At 45.2% G+C, this 14,448-nt stretch overlaps 1 protein-coding gene across 2 annotated transcripts in view; it reads right to left on the bottom strand.

The window, feature by feature from the left end:
* Positions 1-14,448, bottom strand: part of ABCA12 (ATP binding cassette subfamily A member 12) — a 91,378-nt gene that overhangs the window by 20,216 nt on the left and 56,714 nt on the right. For both annotated transcript variants that reach the window (XM_087731311.1, XM_009461989.2), the window contains 9 exons: positions 14,069-14,287; positions 13,214-13,410; positions 12,654-12,814; positions 8,614-8,838; positions 7,287-7,425; positions 5,680-5,932; positions 3,737-3,823; positions 2,434-2,527; positions 761-888 (listed from right to left, as the gene is read on the bottom strand). In XM_087731311.1, coding sequence (XP_087587437.1) covers positions 761-888; positions 2,434-2,527; positions 3,737-3,823; positions 5,680-5,932; positions 7,287-7,425; positions 8,614-8,838; positions 12,654-12,814; positions 13,214-13,410; positions 14,069-14,287 — 1,503 coding nt within the window. The remainder of the gene's footprint in view (positions 1-760; positions 889-2,433; positions 2,528-3,736; positions 3,824-5,679; positions 5,933-7,286; positions 7,426-8,613; positions 8,839-12,653; positions 12,815-13,213; positions 13,411-14,068; positions 14,288-14,448) is intronic.

The following is a 14,448-nucleotide window of genomic DNA, read 5'->3' as shown; positions in this document are numbered from 1 at the left end:
CTGCTGCAGAAGCCCTTATTTGGGGAAAAAAGGGAAAGAAAATCTTGGCAGCACTATCACAAAACTGTGCTGAAAGCCTCCATCTGAGAAACATTTTGGAGCTGCGTGGACTCCTAACCTGCTTGCCTGCCACATTGGAATAAGATGACTGCTGCTTACCCAGAAGATGAGCAGCTCAGTTTAAATCAATGGCAGATGAACATATTCCTTGACAACCTTAATGGCAGGCTATTTTTGCCCCAAGACATGCTGCGCGGCTGTGTGGCAGAGTCCAGACACACTAATAGCTCTAACAGCCCCATGGTGCAAGAAAATGTTCAGACTCTAATTTCACTGGAACGGATGCACTTGTTTAAGTGAAGCACACACTGAGACTCTTCAGAGAATCAAACTTGGAGGAAAGTCTCTCCCCAGGGTTTACTTCATGACAGGCTGTGTCAGATTTTTCTCTTTTTAAGCATTTCTGAGTCAGACAAAGGCTTGTCTGCAGATCCAGCCATCAGCCTATCAGATGATTGACATGTTATCCCTAGGCTACCTCTGCTATGATCAAGCAGAGCACTTGCACGAACCTTTATCTTTAACTCTGTGATTGCAGGACATTTTACTTCCTTTCACCAGATTGACAGAGACCACCAGCAGGGAGGCCCTTCTAAACCCCTACTGCCCTATCCCCTCTTCAAGCCCAGTGGCTATGACATGTATAAGAGGCTGCTCCCAGTACAATTCAGAGGAGAAGGACTGGATATTTACGCTGTACCGTTTTTGCAAGAAGTCTTTGGTAGTTGCCAGAATGTAGGTCTCCACATTGTGCCCTGTAAGGTTATAAAGTGTCCGCGTGGAGAAGGTCCTTCTGTGAGGGGGAGTGTAGTTCGTCTGTGGACATGTCTGAGCAGAGACAAATGAACAAAAATGTTAGTGTCTCTGTTTTAACTGAAAACTAGCGTATCAGGACAAGATTGAGAGCAACATTCTGGTCCTGGGACTGATTCCTACAGAAGCAGATGATTCGCAAATCAGGGTGCAAAGACACATGGCATGCATCCCTGCATGCTGTCCTGAACATATTTAGCAAGGTGCTTAAAAAGTACCTTTACTTAAATCTACACTTCGGTTCTACTGACATCAGTGAGACCTTGAAATGTGCTTCATGCGACATAGGAAGATTTTTGCTGAATTAAGGCTGATCCTACTTAGCAGAGCATCAGAGTGACTGCACAGACAACCGCAGAGGGCAAAACAACTCATGGAGCAGAAAACTTCATGGTGGCCTCAAACTCTCATCTTGCATTTCACAGCAGCTACGGTCTATATTTTTGCTTTACTGTCAGACATTGGGAATATTTTCCAGAGCTTCAGAGAAACCTTGGATTAATCCTGAATATATAATTTAACATGCTGAGAGTCAAAGTCACATCAACTGTTTCATAAGGTTGAAGTGTCCTACCAGACAGCATGCTGGCTGCTTCTTTCAGCTCATCCATAACAAAAACCCTGGCCTCCCCCATTGTGTATCTGTTCATAACTTTGCATCAGAATACACAAAATAGCTTCCTTCATGCTGAGGAACACCTGCCTGTGCCTGCTAGAGGTGAGAATCAGCTTTGAACATTATCCTGACTTACCAGAGAAATTATGCCAATACTTCTAATGATGTGAAATTAAGTATATGTCCAGAAAACTCCATAAAATAGCTGCGTTTTAAGGAATGACTAGGAACATTCAACTAAGTACTTGCTTTATCTTACAAACAGCATCACACTGCACCATGAGACTGATTTCCTAGTGGAAAAAAGCTGAAGACAGGTGAACAGCACCGGAGGGAGGAGAGCTCAACTTCAAACTGGACTGTAAAATCGTAACACCATTGGGGCAGAATCTGCCTTTTCCCCATGTGCATATAAAGACACTAAGCCCAGCAGTGCCCATATCTGATTCTGTATGTACCACCGAAATGCAAATAACTGATGTTATTAATCATTGCTATTTGTAATACGAAGCAGAGTAAAAGCAGATGGATCTAGACTTTGCATAAAGTTAAATTCTGAAAAGCAAACAGCAATAATAGCTCTGCTTTCATATAATGACAGTGCTTGTACAAAATGCAATTTTCCTCTTGAATACATGTTCACCTCTGCTAAATGAGACAATCATACAACATTGAAAAACACCGTTAAACCTTTTCCCACCACAGGAGGAAGGCAGATATATTAGCATGCAAATCTTCTGAGGATGCTGTTTCCTTTCCTGTCCCCAGATTTGTGCAGACAGTGGTTATCCAGTGTACGAAGTCAACAAGGCCAAAAAGAGACAGGAGGAATGTGAACACTGAGTTCCCCTTAGTATCATGCCGGCCCACAGAACCACTCCCAACCTACAAGGCTCCCCAAACAGCCCCCCAGACTCCCTCTCTTTTGGGTTTATTCAAGTTACCTGGATGCCATCTGTGCAGTTGCAGGCAGAATACTTAGTTCTCTGGTTTCCACTGAAAATCCACTGGCCAAGCATGTCCTCCTTTAAACACTGCCTGAAAATTAACACATTTTCCTCTGAGGTTCTCTATGCTCAGGTGTGCAAACGATGCTAATTGCTGTCATGTTTAATGACAGCAAGGATGGCAGCGAGCAGCTTCAGCAGAAAAGCAGACCTTCTTGTCAGCTCTGGGTGCTTCAGGGAATACCCATCCTCCTGCTGCCATCAGTGCCTCTCGGCAGAGAGCCCTCACTACTGTTCTCTGTGCCTGGATTCATTCAGCTGATTAGAAGGAATCCAGACACCACTTCATCCCCACAGTAGACGGTGTAAGGAGTTAGCACGCAAAGGCCAAAATCATCTTTCAGTGCAGAAATAAGGGCTATTATCATTGCAATAACTGGGGAGTCCTGTGATGGACTGTATTGACTAGGCAGCCTCTGTAAATACTCAGTATAAATATTTGCCTCCAGATATGTGGCATGCATGAGCATGCAAATCTGCCCAGGATTTTACTACCAGTTCCTTGAAAATTTATCTGCAGAGCCCAAAACAAGCCAGGCCTCATGGCACAGCTTTTAGATACAGATAACAAAAGCTATGCTGAGAACTTTCTGGGTGGGCTCAGTGTTACAATTGGGATTACTGGGGAGGCAAGGACTACTTCCTAGATATGACAATAGCTTGCTCTCATCCTGGCATCCTGCCACCACCAAAGCTGCTCCCTTACTACTCAGAGTAATGAAGGAGTCCACTTGTGGTGGTGAATACTTCTTGAAGCAAGCAAACAACACCAGTGTCAAGGTCCTGGGACTGTGTGGAAGTCCCAGTCTCAGCCTTAAAGCACAGTATAGTTTACTGTCTTCAAGAATGTCTACAGTTCTGTGCTGGCAGACGCAAGCCTTCACTCCAAGCTGCACGGGAGCCACATAGGCTCTCGGGCAGGGCTGAATGCTTCACACCAATCATGGCTACACAGCTCCCTGCCCAGAACTGACTTGCATCTCATCAGCTCAAGTCTGTGAGTGGTGCAAGTTTGTGTTTGCCTGCAAAAGGCCAGTTAGACATCTCCTAAGGAGCTGAGAGTCTGCAAGTCAATCTGAAGAGAGGCAGGAGATATTTTTTTTTTCTCTGCATGTGGCACCAATGTATGAAAATTCTGCAGATGATCAGAGATGGTTATTAAGGTCTAATGGCTAATAGTGTTATGTCAATTCTCTTGCAGATTCGGAATTTAAATGGAAGAAAACCAAGAACTACTTACGAATTGCTTTCATTCATGCATGTGTTATCCGTTCCAGGGAAAGCAAGCATTGAAGCGACTAAAGCATCTGTGGTTTCATTAAAATTCCTAAGATTTAACAAAGAAAAAAGAAGAAAAAAAGAAAAAGGAAAAATGTTCAAGGTACTTTCACTACCACTAAGCAGAGGAAAACTGTGTCTGAATGTGAGCTGGTTTTGGCTGGGATAGAGTTAATTTTCTTCATAGTAGTTAATATGGGGCTATGTTTGGATTTGTGCTGAAAACAGTGTTGATAATACAGGGATGTTTTAGTTATTGCTGAGCAGGGCTTACACAGAGTCAAGGCCTCTTCTGCTCCACACCCCACCCCACCTGTGAGCAGGCTGGGGGTGCACAAGAAGCTGGGAGGGGACACAGCAGGGACAGCTGACCCCAGCTGACCAAAGGGATGTCCCACACCATATGACATCATGCTCAGCATATGAAGCTGGGGGAAGAAGAAGGAAGGGGGGGACGTTCGGAGTGATGGCGTTTGTCTTCCCAAGTAACCATTACACGTGATGGAGCCCTGCTTTCCTGGAGATGGCTGAACACCTGCCTGCCCATGGGAAGTAGTGAATTCCTTGCTTTGCTTTGCTTGTGTGTGCAGCTTTTACCTATTAAACCATGTTTATCTCAACCCACGAGTTTTCTCACTTTTACTCTTCCGACTCTCTTCTCCATCCCACTGAGGGGGAGTGAGCGAGCGGCTGTGTGGTGCTTAGTTACTGGCTGGAGTTAAACCATGACAGAATGAAACGGGATTTATTTAAGATACGAAATAAATGGTTGTGCTAGCCCTGCAAACCACTGAAGTACATGCAGTACATGAGGGCAGTCACACAGGTTTAAAAGGACTGCCTATTGCTTAGAGCTGCACACGTACTCCAGTGATTTGCTGCCTCTGGATCTAAGCAAGGTACTAATGAAAGTTTGGACAATCAAGATTCTGTTTCCAGGGAAAAAGCATCTACTGCAATTTTCAGGCACTGCTCCCAGTCTTGTCTCAATCAGTGCTCTCATTTGTGAAGTCCATTTGGTTTTGGTCATTCAAGAAGATGCTTCTTGCTTCTGATCCAGCTTTCTAGCAATGATCCATTAGGAGAAGCAGAGAACATTAGGAACAGAGGACTCAGACACGCAGTTCTGGCTCATTCCCCCATCTAGCAGTACTGAAGTGGAAAGGCATGAGCAGTCCTGAGAAAGAACACCTAAGAGCAGACATGCTTCCTTTAGAGCTAAATTTTATATTTCTGACTTAAAGCTGAGAACCACTGGAGAGAGACAGCAGCTCACATCATGAAATCAGAATGATACAAATTTTGGTAATAGGATTTGGTAATAGGATTTTTAAGCACAATTAAATAATTCAGCGGTGACATCTTAATCACACTGAAAAAGCGCATCCCCTTCAAATGACTGCGTGCCTTGGACCAGTGGGGCCTGGGCAGGAGAGCATGTCCTGTACTGACAGAGAGGAGGGCAATGCAGACAGTCCACAAGATGGATAGAATTTGATCCCGGAGTTGTAATGTTGGAGACAACTGATGCGGGGACGTCCATTTCACATCGGGGGAAGAGTGTGTATATATAAAGAAAATCCCCTTGGGACAGCATGGATGTCACAGGGCCGGAGGACTCCAATGGCAAACACAAAGAATACTCCTCACATTTCACAGTTGATTCCAACTGCGAGGTTGTTTTTCTAAAGCTTTCTGATTGCTGGCATGAGCCAAGCCGTCTCCCCGAGAGACCCCTGAGGAACAGGATTTCTACATGTTATCTGCGTAACAATTACACAGATAACATAGCTACATATTATCTGCGTAACACTTTTCCACTGGGTCTGCTTAGAAATAATTCTGATGGTAAAACTGACTCTTTATAACCAAATGGGTTTAAGGATCTCAAAGAACCCCACTCACCCAAAGAAGTCTGCCTGGTCGGATGTGCCGTACAGAGAGGGGGAAAGAATCAGTTCGGGATATTCAGTCTCCTTAGTTCTCAGCGTTCCAAGTCCCATCGCAGCCATCACAAAGAGGACCGGGAGGATGACCTGAGCAATGAAGCCTCTGACATCCCGCCGGGTATGGTGGAATCTCTTAATGAACAAAGCTGATGTCTTCTTAAGCAGCAATGGCAAACCCTGCAGGCTTTTTGATCTAATCAGGAGCTGATCTGGGTACAAAAGAAGAATGCATTTTGTCATGGATCAGTATTTGTGAAATGCAGGGAACTGATGGTTATAGTACCCTGGGAGTGTATTTAGCTTCCTGCACTCCTTTACAGATGGCAAAACAAAACTACTGAATTGTAAACGCATGCAATAGTCAGGCTTGGGACAGGACTCAGATTTTGGCTCTTGAGTCATAAGCTCGTGTAACACTATTTGTTTTGTTTGATTTCAAATGCATACATGTAGTGAATTGATTTTGAGATCTTGCAAGAGGAACATGGGCTTCCAGATGCAACAAGTTATCTACATCCTACCTACCCAGCTGCAACTTACAGGGGAAATGTATTATTCTTTTATATTTGCAAACTGAAAATTTTCATAATTTAGAAAGCAAGTCCTCAGACAGATCAATAAGAGAATTAATCCTGAAATGAGAAAACAAGGCACATAAAGCAGTTGATCTTTTGCATGGACAGGGTTGTGGTATACTAAAAGCAGAGCCAAATCCTGTGCAACCTATTCTTCTTTATGAAATATTAACCTAAATAATACAACATGAAGCAAATCCTTTTCAGTGCTCTCATTAGGGGTGACACAAAACACTTCTCTACGCATATGAGTTCCTTTTTACAGTAACATTTACAGTGCAGGTCAGCTTTGAGAAGCAAGTACAAAAATACCTCTGTGTTGTCCCTTGGATGCCTCCTTAACTATAAACGGTATAAGTACAAATAATGTTTCTACTCTGAGAAAGCATTTCAACCAGGTATTTGCTCATTTTTGAGCCATGCCACCTTTTGCAGCTCTCAAACCCTCAGAGATACTGGTGTAGCTTGATTCTCTTCTGAACGTGAATTTATCCCACTATCTGGCCCTTTGAGCTCTTTTACTGTACTGCAACAGCTGGGACACAGCAAAAAGCGTCAAGGATGACCCAGCTCAGAGCTTTGCTGCTTTTGCAACAGGCTAAGGGGTTTCCACAAAGTTTCTCTCCAATTCTACTAGTTATGTAGAAATAATCCTCTACATTGATTACACCAATTACTTTCAGAGGTATACATTTGCTCTTTCACCCACACACTGTATTTGATTAGATTAAAACCTGGATCAATTTAAAGGCAGGCAGATGCAAACAAAACTCCTCTGTGATTTATTCTGTGATTCAGACTATTCCAAACCCGTGGATCTAAACAACTGTTGAATGTTGTAGTTCTAGTGATTTATTGGTTTTGTGATTCCTGGTTGGGTGAAATGTGGTTTTCAACAAAGAAAGAAGATGGGGAGCTCAAATCACTCCATCTGTCACTGTTTGCATCTGTGACAAATCTGGAATAAAACCTGCAGGTAATTTAGTACCATCTCTTTCTGTGAAGGTATCCGTGCTCATAGACATTTCATCACTGCCAATTTGACCACTGGCTCCAGGCAGCTGTTGGGGCAGTTCAGCATCTTCTTGCTGGTCCTTCACTAGCTCTTTTGTCAGATTGAGAAACACCTATGGAGCAAGAAAATATGAAGGAAAATTGGTCCAAATGACTCCATTTACCAAAACAATAATCAGAATCCACTCTCCTGCTTTGTAGCTGTAGTTGGTGCACCAATTGTGAACTACAATCCTCTTTCTGTTCCCTTTGTGCTCTGCGAGAGAAATTAACTTTTTTTCAGTATAAAATTGTTGTTGTCCAGCTCCTTGTCACCTCCTGTCTCTCTCCTGCTGCAGCAGTGGAAACTTAAACCTTTGCAGCTGCCCCCTGCACTTACCTTGTCCTAATACCACCTGCTACGTGACTGCTGAGTAGGTGTAAACAAAGCTGCATTTCAGCTCAGGCCCTACATAACTCTACTCCCTCCACACCCACACAGTGAGCAGCACACAGACGGCTCTCCCTGCATGGCACCAGTGAAGAAACACAGAGGGCTATTTCCCTCGGATATTTTCCCCTCTAGCCTCTGCAAATCACGGCTGCCTCCATGTTGGGAGTGTGCACAGTCATGGCACCCAAGCTGCACATGGTATGTGCTGTATAACTCATTCTTGCTGCCTTAGGAAAACACCTTAAAAGCAAGCAAGAATTTCTGAGCAGAAGGCTAACAATCTCCCTCCTTCCTTTCTGCAAGACAAGTCATCACTGTTCATCATGTAAAGTTGCTTTTTGTTTCTGATGCAACTAAACATTTGTGTTTATTTGACCAGAGATTTCCCATGAGCAGAAAAGTGCCTGTGTTACTCCGAGATGCACCAGGTGACTCATTTGTACAATACAGCATCCATGCTGAAGTTTATCATTTAGATGGTTTCCTAACTCCCTCCCTGCTGACTGCATCTGTAGACAAACACAGATTCGTGGAGACCAGGAGAATAGTTCAAAGGGAAACACATTTTTGCCCTCTCTCCTTAGTCTAACTCCAGCATCTCATTTTCTGGGTAAAATGCCAAAAAGCTGTTAGCAAGGTAAGACAGTGGTACACTTTGTGCATTAGTATACGTATAGATTTATGAATACTTCTACACACTCACGTGTTCGTAAGTGTAACACAGCAAACAACCAAACCACTTCTTCCCCTGCCTGCAATTCTCACATTGAAAACATGCCATCATCTAGCCCAGAAAACAGAGCTACACAGTGCTGTGAAGTTAATCTCCATAACATTTCATTAAATCAAGTGGATCCTGAGCTCATACCTCTTCCACAGTTGTGTTTGAAATCCCGTAGCAACCAAGGTGGAGATCACTCAAGCTGGTATCGAGGGCTCTGAGAAGCGCCTGGTAGGCCCCTGAGACTGTGGACTTGAAGGGGGGAAGCACGTACACGAGCTCTCCACCAATATCCTCCTTGAGATAAGCCTCTGGGAGGTGGGACTGGATCAAGGAGGTCACTGCTGTGGTGTCACACTCCTCTATCATGTTCTGAAAAAGGAAGAAAACGCTGTGGTCACTGAGGGCTGCGAGGTCAAACTTCCTACCACAGGATTTAGCCCAAATCCTGTCCCATAGAATAATCAGTAGGTGATCTCAGTCCAGGGATGTAACATTTCAGTTTAAATATCAAAAGGAGATGAAAGTGGGTTTCTGGCCCTTGAAGAGGAGGGGTGTGTGTGCCCATCTTGGTCCATCCAAGACCTCACTGGGCTCCCTCTGTCTACAAGGATACTGGGAGTGGGCTGAATCGACCACTTTGCACTAGCTAGAGAGTTTGTAGTACAACAGAGAAAAAGCCTAACCACAAGAGAGCTGACACATGAACTCGGCTGCCAGCACAAATACACTCTTTTTCCATGAAAAACAGGGCTTGCACATGGGTCTTTTTTCATTTTCCCTATCTATACTGCCAGCAATTTGGAAGAGGGGCTGATCATTTATGGTATCTGCACATTATTCTGTGTGCTGGGACTACCAACAGCACTGTAATAAATGCTATCAAGAGCAGAGTTTCCCCCTCCTTGCAAGCAGAACATTTTGCCTCAGGCCAGATACTGTCGATGGACTCTTCCCATCTGCTTTATTTCTCTGAACTCCAGAATTCACACTCTGCACCTGGCCTTGCCTTTAACCCTCAAGGAGACCCTGTTCTTTTTCAACAAAGCAGAGCACTGACATTCCTCTTTTCTGAGGGCCGCAGAGGCTTGTCTGGTGGCCCCGCTGGAGAGCCTCCCTCTGCTTCAAGGAAAGTAGGGGGCCACATGTTCTGTTAGCATCTCTCACTGAGAAGCAGTGTGCTCACATTCAGATCCTCAGTAGTGCTCTGGTACCACTACTGTCCTTGGTTCTGTCACTCAGCTCCTGCTGATACAGCCGTAAGTGCCTGCATCCCTGAACAAGCCTTGATGGCCCCCCTCAGAGATGAAGCTGCCAAGAGCTCTAGCTCAGTTCCATGCAGGCTCACAAATCTCTGCCTCTGCCCCCGGCAGTGCCTGCTGCGGTGACTGTGCTCATGGGACACGAAAGGGAGCTAAGGCCCAGCGGGGAAGGGAGGATAAAAAGGACTGCATCATACACCTGGGATACAGGACACTCAAGTTCAGACCTCTGCCTTGTCTATTAATGCTGCAAGGCTTTGTGTAGAGGGGCTGAAGTTAAGACTCCTGTGTTTTGGGGAACTCTCCACATAGGCTGTCTTTCTGAAGGAAACTTATTTATAAAAAAAAAAAAAAAACCAAACACGTGAATTCCAGCATGGGGACAGGCAGAGAGAGCCAGAGAGTAGAGTGCACTGTAACCTAGGTATCTCAGTGGTTGGGGTATATGAAAAAATGATCTTACTGGCAGCCCAAGGAAACAGTCCAGCATATTCTTGAACCTGTGTGGACAAACCCAAGGGTTTCAACCCAAAACACATCCCACTTTCACCCAGGCATAAAGTGGACATGTAAAGAAGTTATTCCATGAAAGTGAAATTATACTGGAACAACTGTTGTGCAGAAGGAAAACTATGACATAGTTGCCATCACGGAAACATGGTGAGATGACTTGCACAACTGGAGTGCTGCAACAGATGACTGTAAACTCTTCAGAAGGGACAGGCAAGGAAGGAGAGGCAGTGGGGTAGCCTTGTACATTAGGGAGTGTTTTGATCATCTAGAACTTAACAACGATGATGACAGGGTTGAGTGTTTATGGGTAAGAATCAGGGGGAAGGCTAACAAGGCAGATATCATTGTGGGATTCTGTTAAAGACCACCCAACCAGGTTGAAGAGGCAGACAAAGTAGTCTATAAGCAGCTGGGAGAAGTCTCATGATTGCTAGCCCTTCTTCTCGTGGGGGACTTCAACTTACCAGATGCCTGCTGGAAATACAATACAGCAGAGAGAAAACAGTCTAGGAAGTTCCCGGAGTGTGTGGAAGACAACTTCCTGACACAGCTGGTGAGGGAGCCAACTAGGGAAGGTGCCCCACTGGACAAGGAGAAGGCTGAGGTACTTAATGCCTTCTTTGCCTCAGTCTTTAACAGTCAGACCAGTTGTTCTCAGGGTACCCAGCCCCCTGAGCTGGAAGGCAGGGACACAAAGCAGAATGAAGCCCCCATCATCCAAGGGGAAATGGTTAGCGACCTGCTGCACCATGTAGACACACACAGGTCTGTGGGGCCAGATGGGATCCACTTAAGGGTACTGAGGGAACTGGCAGAAGTGCTCACCAAGCCACTTTCCATCGTCTATCAGCAGTCCTGGCTAACCAGGGAGGTCCCAGTTGACTGGAGGTTAGTAAATGTGACGCCCATCTACAAGAAGGGCCAGAAGGAGGATCCAGGGAACTACAGGCCTGTCAGCCTGACCTCGGTGCCAGGGAAGGTTATGGAGCAGATCATCCTGAGTGCCATCACACGGTACATATGGGACAATGAGGGCATCAGGCCCAGTCAGCACGAGTTTATGAAAGGGAGGTCCTGCTTGACTAACCTGATCTCCTGCTATGACAAGATGACCCACTTAGTGGATGAGGGAAAGGCTGTAGATGTTGTCTACTTAGAGTTTAGTAAGGCCTTTGACAAGGCTTCCCACAGCATTCTCCTGGAGAAACTGGCTGCTCCTGGCTTGGACGAGTGTACTCTTCGCTGGGTAAAAAAACAGCTGGATGGCCGGGCTCAAAGAGTTGTGGTAAACGGAGTTAAATCCAGTTGGCGTCCGGTCACAAGTGGTGTTCCCCAGGGCTCAGCACTGGCACCAGTTCTGTTCAATATCTTTAGCAACGATCTGGACGAGGGGATCGACTGCACCCTCAGTAAGTTTGCAGACGACACCAAGTTGGGCGGGAGTGTCGATCTGCTGGAGGGTAGGAAGGCCCTACAGAGGGACCTGGACAGGCTGGATCCATGGGCCGAGGCCAATTGTATGAGGTTCAACAAGGCTCAGTGCCAGGTCCTGCACTTGGGTCACAACAACCCCATGCAACGCTACAGGCTCGGGGAAGAAGGGTTGGAACGCTGCCCAGCAGAAAAGGACCTGGGCGTGTTGGTCGACAGCCAACTGAATATGAGCCAGCAGTGTGCTCAGGCAGCCAAGAAGGCCAATGGCATCCTGGCTTGCATCAGAAAAAGTGTGGCCAGCACTGGTGAGGCTGCACCTCGAATACTGTGTTCAGTTTTGGGCCCCTCACTACAAGAAGGACATTGAAATGCTGGAGTGTGTCCAGAGAAGGGCAACGATGCTGGTCTAGAGCACAAGTCTTATGAGGAGCGGCTGAGGGAGCTGGGGTTGTTTAGCCTGGAGAAGAGGAGGCTGAGGGGAGACCTTATTGCTCTCTACAACTCCCTGAAAGGAGGTTGTAGCGAGGTGGGTGTTGGTCTTTTCCCAAGTAACAAGTGATAGGACTAGAGGAAATGGCCTCAAGTTGAGCCTGGGGAGGTTTAGGTTGGATATTAGGAAAAACTTCTTCACTAAAGGGTAGTCAGGCACTGGAACAGGCCGCCCAGGGAAGTGGTTGAGTCCCCATCCCCGGATCTATTTAAAAAATGTGTAGATGTAGTGCTTAGGGACATGGTTTAGTGGTGGACTTGGCAGTGCTAGGTTAATGGTTGGACTTGATGATCTTAAAGGTCTTTCCCAACCTAAATGATTCTATGATTCTAGCCATTCCACTGCAGACATCTGAGACCGAGATGAACCTTCTGCAGCATGCTTCATTTCTGTGGGATACTATGACGTGCCTCCTTCCTTCCTGTCATGAAACTGACTCAGTTTCCCACCCTAGATGCTGAAAATTTAGGACCAGCTCAGACACAAACCTTCTTTTTTGTGAGTGTCAGGTGGTATCCATCACCAAATGTTTCCTTGAGGTAGAATGGCGAACCACAACATTTGAGCCCTCCATGCTCTAGGAAGGCAATTCGGTCACTCAGAACTTCAGCTTCATCCAAGTGATGTGTTGAGAGAATGATGGTTCTGCCTGGAAAACACAAAGCTGATGTCAGCCACCACAGAGTAAACACAGGTGATTACATGAGACAGGCAAAAGCTATGCTGAATGAGGGGAGAGAGTATCAGGTGAAAATCAACTGCAGTTTTTTGGAATTATTAGTGAAATTGGATGAAAGGCAGCATTAGAGAGGAGCTGAAAGTGAATGTATTGTAAATTGTGTATTATGGTAAAGTTACTTGTCAAATGACACTGTGAATGTACAAAAAAACAACCAGGATGCATCCAGAGGGCCTGCAAAATCCCAGTCTCCCACAATTTGTTCTCTGTGGTCTCCAAAACCCACAGTTCAAAGCCACTGATATCATATTTTCAAAAGTGGCACATATCACTTTTGCCATTGGGCAGCATCTTGTCTCATCACGGTACCTTTTTTATTCTTGGAGATAATTTCCCAAATACTTCTCCGAGAGCACGGATCCACCCCTGTGGTTGGTTCATCTAGTATCACCACCCTTGATCCACCCAGGAGAGCAATAGCTATAGATAACTTCCTCTTCATCCCCCCAGACAGGGAGCCAGCTAGCTTGTGACGATGGCTGTACAGTCCAGTCTCCTTCAAAGTCCTTGAAAAGAAAGAAAAAAGCAACCCCCAAAGGTTGTCCTTCACACATCTTTTAAAAGTAGGGAATCTGAAAATACCCAGAAAACCATAACTGCAAATGAAAAACTGCTCAAGTATGGACTGCTCTACTGAATGGTCACAGTGCAGGGAGGTGATTCACCCTGTAGCTCAGTCACTGGGATTTTAATTTAAAACATTTTTTTAGGATGTTTTCAAAGTTTCCATCTGACGAGTCAAGGTTAAAGGCTCAACCTCATCAACTGAGAACACCAAGATCCAAACTCCCTGGGATGTTCTGGCTGCTTCACTTCTCCGCAGAACCAATAAAGCCGACATCATCTTTCTGACTGGTTGATTAAATCTCTTTCTGGGGAAAATTGTAAAGCAGCAAGGACTAGACCCTTAGGCCTATAAATTCATCTCCAAAGAATTGCCACAGAAGTTTGTAAATCCCCTGGAGAAGAGATGTTATTTTCTTACAGCCACAGATATCAACACTCAATATATTCCTCTAGTCAGATGAAGGCATTATTTCAACTCTACGCAGGGTCTGCAACAGTCCTCAGAACCATTCATTTGAGTTTTGCAGTGGCAATGGCACTACCACACAATAATTTTGACAGCCCTCCCTCCCTTCTTCAATCCTGGTATTTTTATACCTCTTCACTTCTTGGTAGAGCTCCTGTTTACTCCAGTGAGGGACTTTGATGTACCCGTAGAGCAGCAGGTGTTCCTTTGTGGTGAGGTAGTTAAAGAGCACATTGTGCTGCATACACACACCCATGTTCTTCCTGATAACTTCCTGGTCAGTCCTGATGTCTTTGCCATACACAAAGATAGTACCTGATGATGTAGGGAACAACCCAGTCAAAATAGATCTGAAAGGGAAAAATAAATAGAAAAGGAAGTTAGAAAAAGGAGAAAGCCATAGGTAATTTTTTCATACAGTCCTGTACCTAACATCACATTCAAAGTTTCCTTACATCACCATCATACTTCTTCTAGCCAGAGACCACTGACCACTGCTTCTTCTGCTGTT

The sequence above is a fragment of the Nipponia nippon genome, unplaced genomic scaffold (genome assembly GCF_047370975.1).
Source record: "Nipponia nippon isolate SJK-2023a ecotype South Korea unplaced genomic scaffold, ASM4737097v1 scaffold_5, whole genome shotgun sequence".
Classification (NCBI taxonomy): Eukaryota; Metazoa; Chordata; class Aves; order Pelecaniformes; family Threskiornithidae; genus Nipponia; species Nipponia nippon.
The sequence above is the reverse complement of the archived record's forward strand: the minus strand, read 5'-3'. Positions and strand labels throughout refer to the sequence as shown.